At 43.5% G+C, this 21,641-nt stretch overlaps 1 protein-coding gene across 5 annotated transcripts in view; it reads right to left on the bottom strand.

Annotated features, from left to right (window-relative positions):
- PSD3 (pleckstrin and Sec7 domain containing 3) overlaps positions 1-21,641 on the bottom strand; it is a gene marked incomplete at its 5' end in the record, with an annotated part of 582,691 nt that overhangs the window by 499,915 nt on the left and 61,135 nt on the right. Inside the window, one exon of one of the 5 annotated variants that reach the window (XM_082863883.1) lies at positions 13,897-13,970. The exons of 3 other annotated variants lie outside the window; for them this stretch is intronic. In XM_082863883.1, coding sequence (XP_082720009.1) covers positions 13,897-13,917 — 21 coding nt within the window. Of the gene's footprint in view, positions 1-13,896; positions 13,971-21,641 lie in introns of those variants that run through there. One more of the 5 variants, XM_082863884.1, reaches the window with a different exon arrangement.

The raw sequence follows: 21,641 nt of genomic DNA, 5'->3' as shown, positions 1-21,641 counted from the left end.
CCCCACTCCCCCCAAAAATGACCTTTTATGAGTGACTCTTCAATTCTAGAGCCATCTGAGAAGCTTTTTATCAGCACGTGCTGAATTTAAGAGATTTCCTCTACTTTCCACAAGCTGACAGAATTCACTTCTATAACACAGCTCAGCAACTAACCTCCATCAGGAGAGCTAGACTTAGCACGGAAGCGTCCAGAGCATTAGACAGCTGACCACGCTTGAACACACACCTGAACTGGCAATTTGGCCCCAGTGCTGGACCTTGCCTCTGGGTCTTCAAAGCACATAAGCATATGTTCAGATGCCCAGGAGAAAAAGGGCCTGGGGATTTACGAGCCTGAGAGTCTGGCCTTCCACAGATAATACGTATGACACTTGCCTCATTACTACCTATTTACTAAACAAACCCCTAGAAGCCAGTAGGCTTTTTGCAGAGATCAATAAAAATGCAAAGTTAGAAAGCAGAAAATACTGAAATGCTGTATGTACTTAGAATTCCCACTAGAGAGGACCCAGTATGGAAATAAGAGAAAGTAGGAAGAGAACAAAAGCAAAACCTTAAGGAAAAAACTTAAGCTCAGAAGTAGTACCTCTGATATCTTTCTACTCAAAATGAGGTGCACCAGCATCACTGGCATCACCTGGGAGTTTATTAGAAATGCAGGATCCCAGGCCCCACCCCAAACCTAGAGTCAAAATCTGCATTTCTACAGTGTCCCAAGATGATTTGCACAGCATGCACAGAAGCCACTACTAATCCACACAAGAGCCAGAGACATCTGTATCTTTAGATTCTTCCTGTTTTTTATCAGCCATCTGTTGCCCTGTGGCTGTTATCTGTAAACACAGGACCATATATGTATAATGCATGCAATGACTATTTTGTTGACTAAATATATTCTTGGAAAACCCAGAGGATTCCATACCTGCTTAAAGGACTGTGGAAAATCTGTGCCAGAGATAAGATCAATAAAACAGTGAGATACCACTACACAGTCATCTGGATGGTCAAAATCCTGAACACTGACAACACCAAATGCTGATGAGGCTATGGAGCAACAAAAACTCCCATTCATTGCAGATGGGAATGCAAAACGGTACAGCCACTTTGGAAGACAGTTTGGCAGTTTCTTACAAATCTAAACGTTCTCTAACCATACAATCCAGCAATCCACACAATACTCCTTGGTTATTTGCCCAAGCAGTTACGTCCACACAAAAACCTACACATGGATGTTTATAGTAGCTTTGTTTATAAATGTCAAAACCTGGAAGCAACCATACTGTCCTGGGTGAATGGATAAATAAATTTTGGTACATAAGATAATGGCATATTATTCAGCACTAAAAAGAAATGAATGATCAGACCATGGAAAGACATGGAGGAACCTTAAGTGTATATTACTAAGTGAAAGAAACCAATTTGAAAAAGGCAATACACTGCATGATTCCAACTGTATGACATTCTGGAAAAGGCAAAACCATGGTGATGGTAAAAAGATCAGTGGATGCCAGAGGCTGGGGTAGAGGGGAGGGCTTTTTAGGGCAGTGAAAATATTCTACTATTATGAAGGATACACGTCATTATACATTTTCCAAACCCAAGAATGCGCAACACCAAGAGTGAACCCCAATGTAAACTGTGGACTTTGGGTGATCACGATGTGTCAATGTGGGCTCATCAATTGCAACAAGTGTACCGTATGATGGGGATGTTGGTAATGGGGAGGCTATGCATGTGTGTGGGCTGGAAGTACATGGGAAATCTCTGTACCTTCCTCTCAGTTTTGCTGCGAAACTAAAATTGCTCTTAAAAAAAATGAAGTCTGAAAAAAAAAAAAGTCAGCAGTTACTGAAGTGTATGGACAGAGTATACTTCAGGCCCATGCATACTGGTGCAGAACTAGGGACTCCCTTAGGTTGAAAAAGATGAACAGAAACGATCCAAACAAACAAAAAAAACATTTATTTAAAGGCTCAGAGAAAAGAAAAAGTTTGATTTTTTTTTATTGGAGTATAATTGCTTTACAATGTTGTGTTAGTTTCTGCTGTACAACAAAGTGAATCAGCTATATGTATACATATATCCTCTCCAGCTTGGACCTCCCTCGATAGAGATGGGAAGATAAGAATTTTGCACATTGAAAATATAGGCTACATTAACAAAAATTAGTGTTCACAATAGTAAGCTAAATGATTTTGGCTGTTTTAAACTAAACCAAAGTTCTTCTGAAAGGGAATTATGCTGCTACATGAAGGATCATTCCATTTTTCCTCTTCACTGTCTTTGCTATCAGCAAACATGCTGCTACTTTCCACATTTTAAAACCTTTCTTGACCTCATTTTCCCTTCAGCCGTATTTATTCACCTTCCCTTTACAACAAGAATCCTTGAAATATTTGTCCACGTTTGATGTTCCCACTTCTTACTCCTGTTGTCTCTTGTCCTCATCATCATTTGTAGGTCCCCACTACTCCACCACAATTGCTGCTGTCAAGCTCACCAATGACCTCCCCATTGCTAAATCCCTAAGTCAATTCGAGACCTTGACCATCACTGTACTTCCCCTCTTCAGTATCTGACTCATCCTCCTTGAAACAGTGTCTTCACTTACTTGGCTCCCAAGGCATGGCACTCTCCTGGTTTTCCTACCTCATCAGCAGCTTTTTCTCATTCTCCTTTACTGGTTCCATCTCATCTCCCCAACCTCAGTGCAGAAGTAGCCCAGGTTCTTGGCCCTGAACCTCTTTTCTATCTACACTCACTCCCTTGTGGATTTCTCCAGTCTCTACATTCTGACAGCTCCCAAATGTTTATCTGTAGCCCAGACCTCTCCTCTGAAATCCAAACTAGCATATCCACTGCCCACTGGGAATCTCCAAAACTGAGCTCCTGATCCTTCCCTCCAAATCAGCTTCTCCCTACCCCCTTCAAGCTGCAGAGGTCAAAACCTTGCAATTTACCACTGACTTCTCTCACTCACATCTCACATCCAGTCAACCATGAAATCTTTTGCACTCTATCTTCAAAACAGACCACCCTGGTCCAAGCGGTCACAATCGCTCACCTAGATTACTACAATAGCTTCCTAACTGCTTTCCCTATCTCTGCCCTTCTCCACTTAGGTCTAGTCTCATGAGACACAACAGCAATGCGTCCTCTTAAAACATAAGCCAGATCATGTCAAATCTTTATGTGGAACTCTCCACCAGCTTCTCTGCTCACTCGAGTACAAGCCAAAGGCCTTGCAACAGCCTATGGGACCAGTGGCCTTACAGGAATTGGTGTCTGCTCTCCTCCCTGCCTGCACTACGCCAGCCACACCAGTCTTGCAGTTCCCAGAAGGCGGAAAGCATGCCTCGGCCTCAAGACTAGCATTTGCTGGCCCCTCTTCCCCCAAGACAGCCACATGACTCCCTTCACCTTCTTCAGGCCTTTCATTATACAAGTCACCACAGGGGGGCCATCCTTGACCATCCTAGTTAAAATTTCAACTCCCTCCCAATTCCTAACCTCCCTCCTTTGTTTTATTTTTCTCCAAAGTACTATACACACATATACAGGAGCGCGCGTGCATACACACACATACATACATACACATACACATACACACACACACACACACACACACACAGAGTCTGTCTCACCTTGCAAGAGTTAGAATTTTGGGGTCTATTTTGTTGACCACAGTATCCCCAGTACCTAAAATAATGCCTGATATTTAGGAGGCACTCAATAAATATTTGTTTAATGAATACATGAATGAATGAAAGATTACAGTAATACAGAGCTGCATGTGAACTATGATAGTATATCTTGCAGCCTTATAAAAGGGTTGTATCTTAATATGGCACTTTGTATGCATATAAATATTCAGATACTGTAGAAAAAACAAAGGTGCTCCAACTTGATAATTAAATTAATCTCATACAAAACCTGAATAACTGTAAAGAAATAGTTCTCTAAACTGAGAGATACTCTAAAACACTCCAAGGGTAGTAGGATTTCTCAAAACCCTAGACCTTACTTCACCAGAGCACAATGAAAAGATGGGTCTCAATAGGTACACCCTTCCTGAAGCAGGTGAAAGTCTCCAGGCCAATATAATGGACTTTAATTTCTTCAAATGATAGAGAAATTATGACACAAAGTACAAAGCACTTAATGTTTTAATGCTGTATAAAATCTGGGTGTAACCAGTGAACGGTATGAGACAGAAAAAAAGTTATTTTGTTGTTAGCAGTGCATTCAGTTAACAGAAAGAAATGGGTGGGTCATATTTTTATAAACCATAGTTTAAAAGAACTTAAAAGTATCTTCCAGGTAAAAAGAAAGCCAACTAATTTCAAAAACATTTAGATGCAGAAATAAATTATTTAGGAGTTTAGTAACTGTGTACACAAATGGAAGTGATATGAGGCAGATAAAAGCTAAAAGTGATTCTACAACAAAATGGAAAGTGTCCCAATTTCTCTACCTTATCAATACTCACATAGTCTATCAGGTTTCTAAAGTTACATATACAGCAGAAGTTCTCACCAGCCGGCAGTTAGCCAGCTCCAGGATGATCAGGCACCCTGTGAAACATCCGAGCTGAAGCCCATTATAACCTGGTGCTCATGGCTAGTAATCAAGGCTCTGAAATTCTGCTCTGATCACTGAGCTGATGGTTACCAGAATCAATTGTGTTTGCTCCCAAACTGATTTATGCCAATATTATGTAATTTAATTAAATATTATGTAGAGCGATTATATATGTGTATAACAAGAAAGAGTTGTTTCCATGAAAGCTAAATGGAATGCTTTAGAAATAAGCCGTTAAATGACCATAACAGAATTCTACCAACAGTGGTTTATTTTTAAATTGTTTTTACTAAATAGAGGCAAAATAAAATTTATAAAATATTTGTCATATATGAAGATTCATAATGCAATTATCCCTCCATACACCAAGAAATTACCATTATCCTTTTAACTCCCCTGTGAACTTTTTGGTATATAATGATATTATAAATTAAAACATTTTCTCATTAAATAATCACAGATATTTATTTTAGTAGTGCTTCTAAAATATTGACCTTAATTACTCTGAAGCTATCAAGTTCTTTTAAATATATAAATATCTTTATATACAAATAAAATAAAATTTAAAGTATTTTAAGTAAATATATCTCTACTTAAAGCTCCAGCTTTAGAATATTACACTATATTTAATTAGATTTTTTTCCCCAGATAGAACCTATCAATACAAGAGACAATCGACTGACATATAAGCCACACAAGGAAGGTAGGAAGAAATGAATCAAGAATTTAAAAAAGTGATAAAATCAAAAGAATGAATGAATCAGGTCTCTGAGACCGTTGTATCACACCATGCAAACACAGCCTACACCTGTAATCTACTTCTATGAAATGCCTCTGCCAGAAGGGAAAGACCTATGTGAGGAAGTTCACAGTTAACACATTACTCTTACCTTTATGCCCTAGGTTGTCATTTGCAAGAAGGCTGTAATGAAAGTCACACACCTGGAGCACTAAATGCAGCCCATGAACATCTGCAAAGTGGGGAAAATTCACTTCCCCAAAGCAGGAGGTACAAGAAGACCACACACCAAAGCAACGGCAAAAAATGATCAGGCCAGAAACCCTGCTGACTCTGGAAATTCTACTCCACCACAAGACCAGGGTCAGTATCAGAGCACCTATTCTGTCCACACATGCTTGGAAGGGTTCCTGGGCTTAGCGATTCAATAGCCTGTGGTGTTTAACTCATTGAGTGACTACCATGTGCCAAAGCACCATTCAAAGTGCCAGAATTTTCCTCTTGGCTGCCACACTGCGTATCTACAAGCAATCACAATATAGGGAACAAGAAAAACCAGTCTTACTAGTTAACAGCTGTGTGATTTTAAGAATGGAAATAATTCCACCTCCTACCCAGATAAGTATAACTACCATCCAGGTCACATTTACTGTCCACTTACTGTTTTACTGCAGGCACTAAGCCCCTCTCAAGCATTATTAAGGCCACATTCTAACCATATACTGCACTGCCTCTCACTTGGTGACCCAGGCACAGGAGTGTCCCCATCCCCTGTTAAATGAAGCTGGCCCAACATCACATTTATCAAATCCTTTAGGAGACCCTGACCACCCACCCAAAACAAGCAAAGTGTAAGTAAGGATTATGTAAAATTCCAACTGTTTTCCTTTCCATGACCTCTTCTCACCACTGGGTCTCATAGAGATCTGTGCGGCTATGGAAGGCCGCCAGGGATTCAGCAATGGTAAGAAAACAGGGACACATCTTAAAGGGGAAGAAAGGGGAGGGAGGAATACTTTCAGGAGGGTAGTGGCAACCTTATGACTTGAAATGTTTGTGAACCTGGTTTAAATTTTTATAGTGGAACCACCTCTACTATATGAGGGGAGGGAAAGAGAATGTTCGTTGCCTTGGATCAAGATCCGTAGCTCCCTAAGCAAAGTAGCCAGACTGGCTGGATCAGCTCTCTGTAATCACCCTCAGGGAGGGATGTTTGCCACCCGGAGACCACACCCACTAAGACCAAGAACTTAACTTGCCCCTTAAGTTCTAGGGGCAACCACTAAAAGGTCATGATTATCACCAGTTTAGATCAGAGTTTCTCAAATGTTCCTGATCTTAATCATGTGGGGTGATTATGAAAAGTGCCGCCTCAGAACTACTGAACCAGACCTTCAGGCAGCCCTAGAAATCTAAAACCAGGTGATTCTTGTGACAAATTAGTTTGGGAACCTCTATTCAGATCATAAAATTACAGGACCTACAAGAGGGGTCTTTTAGGCAGGGTGTCCTTTTCCTTTCAAGCAGTTCTCTAATCCAAGAGGAAAGCAGCATTTTCTGTACATAAAAGACTCCAAAGAAACAACTTCGAAAATTTCTTTTCAATACACATAAAGGTCTCAAATCCTCAGAGCTTTGCTTTCCTCTTAAGTAACTTAGGCAAAAGTTAAATCCATCCTTTTTTCCAACCAGAAACCCCAAAACAATGATATTCATTATACAAACTATTTTACAAATTATTGTGGTGACTGACTTCAGCAAATATGTGAGGACCTATAAGTGTGCTATGCCCACCCAAGCTTTGCTTAAGAAAAAGAACCTCACTTACTTCAAAGGACAGAAACAAGGAAGTGAAAAGACAACCCACAGAATGGGAGAAGATTTTTGCAAAGCATATACCTGACAAGAGACTTGCATCCAGAATATAAAGAACTTTTTTACTTCAATAAGAAGAAGACAACCCAATTTTTCATAGGGCAAATGATCTGAATAGACATTTCTCAAAGGAAGATAAACAAATGGCCAAAAAGCATGTGAAAAGATGGTCAGCATTATTAGGGAAACGCAAAACCACAGTGAAATACCACTTAATACCCACTAAGATGGCTAAAATCAGAAAGACAGAAAATAACAAGTGTTGATGAGGATATGAAGAAATGGGAACTCGCATAGCCTGCTGATAGAAATGTAAAGTAGTGCAGCCCCTGTGAAAATCAGTTTGGCAGTTCATCCAAGTGTCAAACACAGAGTTACAATATGACCCAGCAATTCCACTCCTAGGTACATACCCAAGAGAAATGGAAGCATATGTCCCCACAAAAACTTGTACATGAATGTTCACAGCAACATTATTCCTAAATGCCAAAAGGGGGGGAGGGAACCACTATCTGATGAATGAATAAAATATGTCCTGGCTATTCAACTGAATATTACTCAGCAATAAAAAGGAATGAAGTACTGACACATGCTACAGCATGGCTGAGCACTGAAAACATTTTGCTAAATGAAAGAAACCAGTCACAAATGGCCACTTACTGTATGATTCCATTTATATGTATGTGCAGAATAGGCAAACCCATAGAGACAGAAAATAGAATAGTGATTCCTCGGTCAGGGAATGGGGGCAATAGTAGGATTACGGAGAAACAGCTAATGGATCCAAAGTTTGTTTTGGGGTGATGAATATACTCTAAAGTTGATTACGAGTATGAATGCACAACTCTGTGAATGTACTAAAAATCAATGAATATGCACTTTAAATGGATGAGCTGTGTGGTATGTGAATTTTATCTCAATAAACTTGTTTTAAAAAGGAATCCCATTTAACCTCCATGAGCCTCAATTTCATCCTCTGAAAATGGGGATACTACCTAGCTTACAACATTGTAAAGAACATATAAGAATATGTAAACTGGACTTGCCTAGTGGCGCAGTGGTTAAGAATCAGCCTGCCAATGCAGGGGACACAGGTTCGAGCCCTGGTCCGGGAAGATCCCACATGCCGCAGAGCAACTAAGCCCGTGCGCTACAACTACTGAGACTGCGCTCTAGAGCCCTCAGGCCACAACTACTGAGCCTGCACGCCACAACTACTGAAGCCCACACGCCTAGAGCCCTTGCTGTGCAACAAGAGAAGCCACCGCAGTGAGAAGCCCCCACACCACAATGAAGAGTAGCCCCCGCTCGCCGCAACTAGAGAAAGCCCACGGCACAGCAACGAAGGCCCAACACAGCCAAAAATAAATAAGTAAATTAAATAAACTTATTTTTAAAAAAAAGAATATGTAAATTCACGTACACACACACACACACACACACACATACACACACTGCTTCACATGGTGCCTGCCACACTGTAAATACAGATACATGTTATTCTTTCTCCTCTTCCTATCCCCACATTTTTGCAGTGTTATGCCTTGATATCATTGTGTTTTCACCACAAGTTAGAAAACTCAAAATAGTCAGGTATTCCAACAGAAGCCTAACCATGAGAATTCTCTCATGATTTCACACATGCTATTATACTCAAGGCTATTCCTACACGCCTGACCCTGGAGAAACCCTGGCATCTGTAAATGTGGCTGTCTACCTCCCAGACTGAAAAGTATTTGGGGATAAAGAGTAAGATTTTTTTCTCCATTCTGTGGTCTGAAGCACCTCTACTAACATGTACTTTTAAAGCTAGGCATGCTCCTTGCCAAAATTCATGCAATACAGAAATCTTTCCTACTCAGCTTCATCTACTTTGAAAATCTATTGGGCCTCCAAGACAGCTTTGAGGGGTCCCAGGAAAGACCTTAGCCACTTGAATATCCAGCACTAACCACCTGGACTGTGGTGCTATGCAGATTCAAAGGGAGCTGGGAGCTACTGAACTATCCACAGCTTGTAACAAAAAAAAAGTCAACGGCAGTGCTCTCACCATCTCTGTAAGTTCTCAAACAACTCACAGCCAGCTCATGAATTAATATAATAGTGGATCTCAGCCAGACACTCGTTTTTCTATTTTATCAAAAGCTTTTCCTCCATCTTGCTGAGTACTGTCAACTGCACGCTACCTGTTACACAATTTTTTTTCTTTAGTATAGTTCTTACTCTTGAATACATTTTTCTTCTTCTCATCACTTTCAATGACTCTATCTCCACTTCATTTCCATTAAAATCCCATGCCCCCATATACTCTCACTGCTTTTGTACTTATCAGAAATGATGGGGTAAACACATACAAAACTAAAAACTTAGCAAAGCCCAGTCAGTAAACATACCATAAGCAACCAGACGGTCAAGTGGGAACTGACTGCCCAGGACAACCATTAGCATCTAGTAGAGCATTTCTGGTCTACAGCTGTGCTGTCCCGATATATTAGCCATTAGCCATATGAGGCTAATTAAGTTCACTGAAATTAAATAAAATTTAAAATTCAGTTCCTAAATCTCACTAGCCATATTTCAAACGCTCTCAGTGGCTACATGCAGCTACTGACTGCCATATTAGACAGCACAGATATAAACTATTTCCATCACAGCAGAAAGTTCTATTGAACAATACTGATTTGGAGGTAACTCATTGATTCTATGAAAGTATTCCATGAAAGGGTTCTTAAATACAGTAGTTTCAGTATTTACAGGCTGTGAGGTCTGACACTCTGAAATATGACCTTAGTGCCTCTAAATGTTTTTTTTTAATAAATTTATTTGTTTGTTTGTTTTTTGGCTGCACTGGGTCTTCGTTGCTGTGTACGGGCTTTCTCTAGTTGTGGCGAGCGGGGGCTACTCTTCGTTGCAGTGCGCTGGCTTCTCATTGTGGTGGCTTCTCTTGTTGTGGAGCACGAGCTCTAGGCACGCAGGCTTCAGCAGTTGTGGCACGCAGGCTCAGTAGTTGTGGCTCACGGGCTCTAGAGCGCAGGCTCAGTAGTGTGGCGCACGGGCTTAGTTGCTCCGCAGCACGTGGGATCTTCCCGGGCCAGGGATCGAACCCGTGACCCCTGCATCGGCAGGCGGACTCTCAACCACTGCACCACCAGGGAAGCCCCAACACAATGCTAACTTTGAGTACATAGAAGCAGAATGGTGGTTAAGACCACTGGACTGCCAAGTTTAAATCTCAGCTCTGCCCCTTATTAGCTGTGTTACTTAACCTCTCCAGACTTCAGACTGGAGATAATGGCAGTACTGACCGCATGGGGCTGTCATGGGGACTAGAGGTAACCTGTGTGAAAACACACAATAAGATCTCAATAAATATTAGCTGTGACTGTAACAATGCATCATGCTTGAAACTATCACATGAAATAAGCACTTTCCAAAAGTTAGGCCATAATTTGAAACTTAAAGGAAAATGCTGCTTCTCAGACAACCCACACGAAGCTACTAGGTAAAAAAGGAGGCTCAGGCCAAAATGTTCATTTTCCCTCTTACCCTAACCCCAAGGATAAACTTCCAAAAATGTCCATCAACATGTACAAGTTATTCTGATTCATCTCACTGGCCTGTGACCAGCGAAAAGGGAATTTCAAACTAGATGGTTGTTCACAGTTAAACAGGCCTGGAGAAATGAGTGGTCAGCTGTGGCCAGGGCCTGGCGCTTACACGGAGGATGGGGAGAGAAGCTGGTGACTCCCTCACACCACAGGTGTGCCCGAAAGAGAAAACGCCTCACCACCTCTGTGCCCTGGAGTGTCAACAAAATCCTGCCCGCTCAGCACCAACAGGGCCCCAGTTTGTTGACCTTCTGGGCACAGCAGTGTAAAGGTGTAAAGCAACTATACTCCAATTTAGGGAAAAAAAAAGAAAAAAGAAACACAGGAAAGGTACAAAGGGACACGCTCTCAAAAAATAATGCCACTGCTAAAATTCTTTCCAGCAAATCTCTGAAACTGCAAACAATACCACAAACGAAAGCTGTCCAGACATGGACACTATGAACAAATGCTCTGGGGGATTTCACCTGGATGGTGCACTACCCTAAACTAAGGTTCAGCTGATTTAACTGTGAAAGAACTTAGGAAGGGCTGAGAGGCAGTACCCTAGGTGGAAATGTCTCCACTCTTAGCAAAGGGAAGCCAAGGACCTCTGCGCCTGGCCACCACTGCATGGGGAGAGTCCTAAATGTTGAGAACTATCAAAGCAGCAGTGACTGGAGGTGAGCCTGGACCCCAAGGTATCTGTAAGCCTGAGTCACATGCTCAGGTAAGGGGACTTTGGTCACCTACTGATCACCAGATTATTTCTCACAGGCTGCCTAAACCTCAATCGTGTCTGAATTCGTTTCTAAAAATTGAGAAGGATCATCATCCATTACTTATTTCTTAATCCAACCCAAACGCAAAGAAATGCTCTTTTCATAATTGGCAAGTGACAACATTACGTCAGGTAAACCTCAAACAAACCAGTCCGGAAGCCAAAGTACATACACATTTTAACATTCACACGTTTTTTGCCCCAGCACTTCTTAATCAAGACTGGGCCTAATCCATTACCACACTGGTGTCTTAGTTTATGAATGATGACAGATGACTCCAGAATTTCTAAAGAAGAAAAATCACCTCTAAAAGGAGTAATGCCTTAGACATGTTTTTTTGGAAAAATGCCAGGCTAAATCCCACTCATATTTTCCACCAGGGTCAGCAAACAAATACCAAGGTTTTAGAAAGTGAACAGAACCATGGATGGAAAGTATCGCTGAATTTCCCTTTTTCAGGGAACTATTTGCTGTCTTATATTATTTTTATTTCCAAATTCCCAAGATTTACTAGCCTAAAAGGATTCTCACTTTTTTAAGTGCTAGTAGTTAATTAAGAGTAAAATTGAAGCTCTTAACACACGTACACAGTAAAGCACGTATTATTCTTTGGTCACAAATGAAATGAACAGGGTCAACAAAACCTTTTTTAAAGCAAACACTCATTCAGATTGGCAAATCAAGCTTCTTACACTTGCATTTTAAAAAATAAAATCCAACTGTGGAATTTCACCTTAAAATAAGGTTATTTTAGCTTTGCAGCTTCCATCACTCTCCCCCACTCAACGGCCAGGATGTGCTGATCCGTTCACAGAACATATAAACTGAGAGCGATTCAGAAGGTGAAGCTGAGAGTACATCACTGAATAAGGAATGCATGTACACGTCTAGGCATGAAACCATAAAATGCTGGGGCTGGAAGACTCCGAGGGAGCACCTATCCACCCAATCCCCTTATCCTACAGAGGAGGAAATTTCAGCTCCAGGGGCTAAAGGATGTGACAAAGACAGTGGCAAAGACTCACCCAGTCAGTGATATAACCTACAAGCCAGGTGTCTAAGCACTTTCCATGGTACCCACTCTGCTCCTGTCAGCACAAAAAGTGTGTATTAATGAAATATCAGACAAGACAAACCCACAGAGCTGCCATAGGACTTGTGAGAGGATATAGAGAGTTGTAGAAGAACATGCATCGAGCCACTAAACAATTGTTTGGGAAGGTGTTCTTTTATTTTGCTTTGTTTTGCTGGTTTTGTTTAGCATGCCGCACTTATTTTTAAGCGGTAAGAGGAATTTAACCACTTTTTAAAAGAATGTCCCTTGATCTGCAAACACTCTAAGGAAGGACGGTAAAGCCTGTCTTGGAAGAAACTAGAAAGTGCATTCGCTTTCCTCCAGCGGGGAGCATCCTTTCCCCCCGACGCGACGGCCGCCCCAACCCTCCCCTTCAAGGTCCACCCCAACATGCCCGCAGAGGCCGTCCAGGCCCTTGCTCGCCAGAACCCCGCCCTCCTCTGGGTTCCTCCTTCACAGCTCTGCCCAAGCCGCCCCTCCTAGAAGGCAAGCTCCTTGACAGCAGCAAGCCTGTCGCACTCACCTGGCTACGGGACTCCGCAAAATCCTCTGCAGATACTCAACTATGGCTCATGAATTGCAAGCATTTGCTCCCAGAATCCCAGTGAGCGGAATTTTCCAGACCTCGTCTTCCCTACACCAGCACCTGGACCCACTTAAGAGCTATTCCGGGTTGGAAACCCGGGACCCCAGTGTCTGTGGACAATGACGTCGTCGCATGCGTCGCGTCCTCCGAGGGGAGCGGTAACACTACACATTTGTCATCCAAGCAACCGACAGCATTTTAAACCCACGTCCTCCAAGTGGTGCCTGCTTTTTTTTTAACATCTCACAACACCGCCTGCCAGAACTCGCTGCAGAAACCGGCGGACAAAGTTAAATGCAAGTACCACCGAAGGGCTGCAACGTCTTTCAAGGTGCGGAATCCCCACCGCCGGCCGCGCGCCCGCTCGCTGCGCTGGGCTTCCCTGTTCTCCTGACAGAAACCAGAGCGCCGCGCACTCGGCCGCCGGGCCCCCTCCCGCCTCCCCCGCCGTCCCGGCCTCGGGGGTCAGGGTGAACCCCCCGAACCGCCACCCCACAGAGCGAGCCTTCCGCCTTCTCACCCGCACAAAGAGAGGGCAGAAAGGAAGCAGTTCCCGAACCCGACGTCCAGCGGTCCGGGACCCCGGGACCGAGCAGCCACAAAGCACCGCCACCCCGACGGCCGCCCGCGCTCCCGCCCCCGCCCGCCCGCCCTCTGGGTCGAGCCTCACCGCGGCGTCGCTTCCTTCCATCTCCCATCGCCCGCCGAGCTGCTGGAGCCTCAGGCGCGCTCTTTGTCGGGCTCCCGGGACACCGGCGGGCGGCGGGCGCGCTCCCTGGCGGAGGCTGCGGCCGGGCCGCGGCCCAGGGACGGCGGGGTCGGGCGCGGGGCCAGAGGGGCTAGTGGAGGGAGGAGAAAGAGAGGGGGAGGGCGGCGGGGCCGAGGGTGGGAGGGGCGCGGGAGATGGGGGCGGGCCCCGCGGGGGAGAGGGAAGGGGGCGGGGCAGCCGGGGAGGTAGGGGGCGGGCAGGAGCGGGGAGGTGGGCGGTGCCCCAGAGGAAGGGAGGGGAGAGACGAGGGGGAGGGGTAAGAAAGGGGGAGGGGGAAGAAAGGGGGAGGGGCGGGCCCCGCGCCGAACTCGCAGTTGCCTGTCTCCGGCGGAAGCCTGCCTGTTGCTTCGTTCGTCTCCCTGAGGAAAGTGAGCCGCGCTTCCGACGGAGTTTCCTGTCAGGAAGCGCCGCGAGGGGAGCGGCGTCTCGCGTGCTCCCGGGACTAGCGCCCGACACGCCCACGCGTCCCATTGGGTCGCGGCATCTGGGCGGGGGGCCTCTGGCGTCCGTGTAGGGGTTTGCTCTCCAGCGACCCGCCGACCCTTTCCAAGTCCAGTCCCTCGAGGCAGATCCCATGCTCGCGGCCACCGCGGTCCCGGCTCCGAATGCGCGTGCCGGGGGATCCCGGCGTAAAACTGCATTTTCCAACCGAAGTGCCGCACACCGATGCCCTTTTTCCTGTTCGCCTCGAGCTTTTGCGGCAGAGACCGGGGCCGGGAAGGCGCCCTTCTCTGGCCGAGGGAGGGGGAGACCTAAGACCCCCCGCCCCCAGAGGTCCGTTACCCGCGGAGAGCGCGCTCAGCACCTGGAGCAGAGACCCGCGTGGCCGGCTGCACGGTGCTATGGTATGAGGGTATTGCAGCCTTAAAGTCTGGCTTCTGTGACCGGTGGAAGATGCCCAAATAAAGGGAAATGGCTAACAATGGCCAAGCGTTGAGTCGAGGATGGAGGGTCAGGCTCCTTGGTGGCCCGAGGAGGCAGCCCACCAGGTCAGGGTGCAGGAGGCCCCTGAGGCTCCTGCTTTGCCTTGCCCCATTCACAGCTGCCGGTCAGCCAGCGGCGCCCACCAGCGGAACCAGAATGAGGGGGTGGATGCATTTATGCAGATCCAGTCCAGCTTCTGAAAATGGTCGTAGTCCATGCTACCTGGCCAGAGCAGAAGTTTGGTCAGATGTGTAGGTTCTAAAGCACCCCAGTTATTTAGGCATTTTTCTCTTTTATGGATCCTCCCCTCTTAACAGAATGACGCAAAGAAGACAGTCCCTGTGTGCCTATTCTCAATAAACTCCTACCTTCCTTGAACCCGGAGGTCTGATGACTTTGTTGGCAAAGAATCAGGAGTAAAACCAAGTAGGAAATGCTGTTGCTACCTAGGGCTTGACCGCTGGCCTGGTGGCCTTTACCTGGAAAATCAACCAACAGCTCATACATGGAAGAAGGTCAGGATTTTGAGCTGAATCTAAACCCATACCAACGATGCCCAGACATAACTCTTCATAGAAGAGGCAGAGTAGACGGAGATTTGCATGAGCTTACTAGTTAAGGGACGTGGTAATGGACATCTATAATCTGAGGCTCTGTTTCCTCAATTACTGAAAGAGGATAATAATAGCTTGAAGAACTATTATTAGCATGACAAGTTATGTAAGGTTCCTGGCCCATAGTAAATGTTCAATAAAGAGGCATTTCAAAAGTTAGGCAACAGAAACATTTTCATCACAAAGCAAAGTTTTTATTTTTTTCTCCCTGAATTCAACATGTTTTAAGATTTTACTTACAAAGCTGGTCACACCTATTAAATGATCATTCATTCTTCCCACCTTAAATAATCAAAGGCATAATTGTTGGAGACTCTGATCGGCATAAATTAGCCAGTGTTGCCACTTTTGATTTGATAAAGCCCAAAGCAAATCAAACAAAGGTTGACATTGCATTTTGCCAGCATGTATTTTGTGGATAAATATTTTGTTAGGTTTCTTGAAATATTGGAAATAGAGTATGAATTCGCATTTCTGCTACTCTAGCCCACAGAGATCCCAGGCACCCAGCTCAAAAGATCACAGTTGTGCTCAAGTTTGGTGTCAGAATACACAGACATCCACCTTGTAAAAGTAGGAAGGAGGCACACTGGCCAGGGAGGAGCAACCACTCCGAAAGAGGTATGGGCTGGTCTGTATTTATCCAATGCCATATCCCTCCCTGAACTCTGCCCATGAGCCCTGTATTGTGTTGTGGAAAGAGAGAAAGATAACTTAGGCAAGACATTAGGTACCAGCAGTCAAAAGAAGAAATGAAAAGGAAATGGAAATTCTCTCATGCATGATTCATGCATACAATTAATCCCCGCTATTTCTCTTTTGTTGTTGTTGTTTGTTTTTGGTGGTACGCGGGCCTCTCACTGCTGTGGCCTCTCCCCTGTGCGGAGCACAGGCTCCGGACGCGTAGGCTCAGCGGCCATGGCTCAAGGGCCCAGCCGCTCCGCGGCATGTGGGATCTTCCCGGACCAGGGCACAAACCCGTGTCCGCTGTATCGACAGGCAGACTCTCAACCACTGCGCCACCAGGGAAGCCCAATCCCCACTATTTCTGAAGGCCAGTTTGCAGAACCAGATTGTGGATTTTTTTTTCGTTTTTTTTTTTTTTTGTACAAGAGTGAATATTTATTTAGAATGGAAAAAACTTTAATACAAATTTCTAAAAGTTGACAAGTTACGCGCACAGCACCAAATCCAGAAAAATCACATATTTTTATTAATTAACTTCCTAAAGTACCTTTACAGTACTTTTCCCCCATGTGTTTTGGCTGCATACTTTTGATCATCTCTTTGGAATGACTTTTTTTAACAGCTTTATTGAGATATAACTCATACACTGCACAACTCACCCATCTAAACTGTACAATTCAATGGGTTTTAGTATATTCACAGAGTTGTGCATTTTATAAAAATATTATCATGCCAAAAAGAAACACTATATTCTTAGCAGTCACTGCTCTTTTCTTTCTAACCCCCTCAGCCCCAAACAACCACTAATCTACTTTCTGTCTCTATGGACTTGCCTATTCTGGACTTTTCATATAAATTAAATCATACACTATGTGGTCTTTTTGTGACTGATTTCTTTCACTTAGCCTAATGTTTTCAGTGCTCATCCGGGACCAGCGTATATCAGAACTTCATTCCTTTTGTTGCCAAATAATATTCTACTACCCATTCATCAGCTGATGAACATTTGTGTTGTTTCTACTTTTTGGCTTTTATGAATACTCCTGCTATAAACACTCCTGTGCAAGTTTTTGTGTGGATGTTATATTCTCATTTCTCTTGGGTAGAATTCGTGGGTCATATGTAACTCTGTTTAATTTTATTGCCAAACTGTGCCTCGCAGTGGCTGCACCATCTCGTATTCCCATCAGCAATGTATGAGGGTTCCAGTTTCTCCACATCCTAACCAACACTGGTTATTGTCTGTATTTTGATTTTATAGCCGTTCTAATGAGTGTGAAGTGGTAGAATAATTCTGTAACATCATTTCTGATGGGTAGAATAAAAAGTCTTTTCTCCAGCATAGTTGATCAAAAGTTGTTTGGTTTTTTTAATTGACACTTTAGAAAAGTTCCTGTCTCACATTCATTATTGAAAATAACATGTACAATTTTACTGTGTTGTCGAATTTAGGAAGACGTCTCAAGTTTCTTTCATATGTGAGCCGTAGGATATGGGGACATTTCAAGTTATTTAGGCAATGATTAACATTAAGTGCTCTTAAATTCATCTTTCTTAATATTGTGAATTTTATCATTTCATAGATGTCAGTTATTTCATGTCAAAAGAGAAAAAGAAAATTTCTCATTGCGTTCTATGGTTCACTCCTTGTTTTTACCTGAATTCTCAAACAATCCAAGAGTCTTAAAACATGCATTTTTAAAGTTTTTATTTGAAATACACAAACTCTAACCTCTACAATATTTTCAATTAGAAGACCTCTTAACACATTAATCATTTATCAGTTGTATACAAATAACTGGTATATTAGAGTGGAGAACGTTAGCTTATTTATTGTCAAATTCCTAGCTTCTAGCACTGTTCTTGGTCCATAGTAAAGACTTCAGTGAATAATTGTTGAGTTGAAATTTGCCCTTATCCAAGGTAGAATTATTCAACTTACATACACAACAAATATTCAACTCGAATATACAACAATCTAAAATCATGTTGTCCTTGAATTTCAGTAGCCCAAGGTGAAACTGAAAGGACAGATCTAAGACAAAATTCACCTGGCATCTGACTCTACTGAATACTGAATGGATGCTGGATGGATAAGAGGATTGGAAGACAAGAAGCAAAGAGTAAAAATGTGGTCACTGTGCTGAGGTGATTTCAAAGAGCAGAGAATCAGGGGAAGATCAAGGAGGAAGTGACATTGGCTCCCTGTGCTGCATGCACACAGCACATGCTAGATCATAGGCTGGACCCAGTTCACCTTCTCCCCAGGATCCAAATAAGTTAGGCTATGTCTGGGAAGAAGAAGAAGAGGAAGGAGAAGGAGAAGAAGAAACACAAATAACAAAGGTTTCAGCTTATTTTTTATTATCTTTCTCATGGATAGCTATTCTTTTATTCATTCATATGACCAATATTTCTTGAACATTTGCATGTATTGTACTAGGTATAGTTCACTGACTTTAGCAGCAAATGAAACATCCCTGTCCTCACGAAGCTTACAGTCTAATGACCTTGGGAAGACAGAAAATATGCAAGATAAGTTAATATTTATAAGACCTGATATGGTGATAAGCATTTTAGAGAAAAATAAAACAAGGAAGAGGGACAAGAAGTAAGGAATGTGGGTGTGGGGAGTGGATGGTTGCAAAGGATGTTTGGAGAAGGATGCGCCTGAGAAGGGGAAATCTGAGTGAGGACCTGAAGGAGGTGAGGCGCCAGCCTCACAGACAGACAGATGAGGAACTGTGAGTGTAGAGGCCCCGAGGGCTCACCTGGCATGTTCAGGCCACAGCAAAGATGTCAGTGTGCCAAGAGCCGAGTGAGGACGGGTGGCGGCAGGAGGTGTGGTGTGTGGGGTCTTACAGGCCACTGAGAGGATCTGGGCTTTTAAGTGACTTTGGAAGCTTTTGAGCAGAGGAGTAGCGGGATCTGATTTCTCTTTTACCAGGATCACCTTGTATGGGGTGTCGGAAACAGGGAAGTGAATTAGGAGGCTAATGCAACAATCCAAGCAGATGAGGGTGGCATAGGCCAGGGTGGAAGCAAAGGAGGTAGTGAGAATTGTTCAGATTCTGTCGTATTTTGAAGGCTGAGCTGACAGGATTTTCTGATCAATGGAAGGTGGAAGAGAAAGAGAGTCAAGGATGACTCCAAGTGTTTGGGGGAGAACTGCTTGAAAGATGGAGTTGGGAAACTGAGCTGGGAAGAACCTGCAGGGGAGCAGGACTAGGCGGGGGACGTCAGCGCTCAGCTGTGGACGTGGTAAGTTACAGGCATCTTTCAGACACCCAATGGTAGTGCTGCATAAGCAGTTGGAGATCAGAATTCAGGGAAGAGGTTGGTGCTGGAGCTATAAATTTGGAAGTTAGAGTAGAAGTGGTATTTACACCCATGAAATGAGATGAGATCAACAAAGAGGCGGATAAAGAGAAAGAGAAAGTCCAAGGCAACACTAAGAAGTTAGGGGGATGAGTAAGAACCAGCAGAGGAGGTTGAAAAAATAGGAGAGCAGGTAGATGCTCTTAATGGAATATTGTCAGGTTATTTTTACATGAAAGTTTTTCCTCTCTAAAGTTTTCAGTTAGCATTTTCTCTATTCTGCTGTATCCCTACACCCTACAATCATCACTTCTCTTTTTATCAACACGTTCATTCTATCATTTTCAAGAAGAATGGAAGAGAGTGTTTATACCTATAGTTCTAGCAATTTCTCACTTTGTCTCAAGCTAATTTGTTATGCCTGACCTAGTTACTAATATTTGTTTACTATTTTTTGCAAAAATAATTACTTCTAGAATTCATTAAAAAAGATATTTAATTAATATATAGGTTTCCAGGCTGATAGAAATTGTTTATTAATTAATTTGTATTTAATTTCTGTATTTTTTGTTACAAAAGAAAAGAAGTGTCAACCACAGCTTCTTGGAATTATACCAAGAAAAATCGAATGGAATGACTATATACATTAGAACCAGGATGTTGAATAAGTTCCATTCCTGGTATAACCAAAACTGTCCTCCACAACCATCTCATTCGGTGGGGGAAACTCTTCCCTGTCATTAAATGAAAACTTGGCAGGCCCAGAAATTGTTCAGCTCACTCTAGACACAGGGTCAGTTCAGTAATTAAACTACCCCATCCTGGAAAGCCCAAACTTGACCTGACATCAGATCTTCTTCCCTACTTAGCTGGAAGTGTGCTATGGGAAGGAGAGTGTAGGTGACAACCTCTGCTCCTGTTCCACAGCCCTAAGTACCCACTGGGACACCTCCTCTTCTTACTGATACTCTCCAGCCCACCCCAATGGATAGACCACAGGAAGGTAGACCCCAGGCCAACTCTCTTGCATGTGGCCCACGTCTGGTTCACAAGAACACTCATGGCCCTTGCTCAGAAACTCTGGAAGTGCAAGCTAATCCCAACCACACAGCAGGGGATCTCAGGCCCTGCCCCTAGAGCACTCAACTCTCTCTCACACTGAGTTTCCTGGAAAGCAACAGTCTCCATTAGCTTTCTGGGGCATGAGTGAGGCCACTATCCTCAGTGTTTTCCAGCTACAGGGAACAACTTCAAATTTCTCCAACGAGTCTCTTTGAAGTCCCTTTATGAGTCTTGGGGTCATAGAGTAGAACCTCCCACCTTCCCCTAATGGGGAGTAGAACCAGGCGACCGCTCTAGTCACCATGTCCTCCCAATCTCCTCACACTCACTTCTTTTTACAGCTTTGATCTAACTATGGGATCCAAGATTGTGGAGCAGGATCTCAGGACCATTTCCTTCAAAATCTGTACATGGGGTGGAGGTCTGTTTCACATTCACTTTGTACACTTTCATATCTAATGCATTGATACCTCAGTAGAACCCGAGACAGAAAGAGCCCCATTCTACCTACCATCCTCTTACCTATCTTGACTTGAAAGAGTCAAAGCATTTTTTTCTTGCTATAAATACATGTGCACTTATATTTACATGGACATTTAAGTATATACATTACATATTGTACCTCTGGATATAGCCTTAATCACCTCCATTGTAGATTTATATGTTTGAAGGTGATGACTGAAAGACTGGTACCCTTGTGGACAGAAATCACTGAAAAAATCCTCCATCTACACCTAGCCCAATTCACCACGACCACATTGTGCATATTGGGACACTTCATATTACCTATTCCTCATACCCAACCTGTCCAACTTGATAACTACTAGCCATATGTAGCCATTTAAATGTAAAAGAATTAAATTAAATTAAAACCCAGTTTCTGAGCCTGACTACTATATCTAGACAGTGCAGTCATAGAAAACCTTTCCATCATTGCAGAGTTCTGCTGGACAGCACAGCCTCACAAGGGCTTTGGCACATAGGAGGCACTGAATGGCAAGTGAAAGTTTGGTCCAAAGATACTGTTACCAGAAGGGGAAC

The sequence above is a fragment of the Leucopleurus acutus genome, assembly GCF_964270905.1.
Source record: "Leucopleurus acutus genome assembly, chromosome: 21".
NCBI classification, from domain to species: Eukaryota; Metazoa; Chordata; class Mammalia; order Artiodactyla; family Delphinidae; genus Leucopleurus; species Leucopleurus acutus.
Note: the sequence above shows the minus strand (reverse complement) of the source record. Positions and strands in the feature narration are given on the sequence as shown.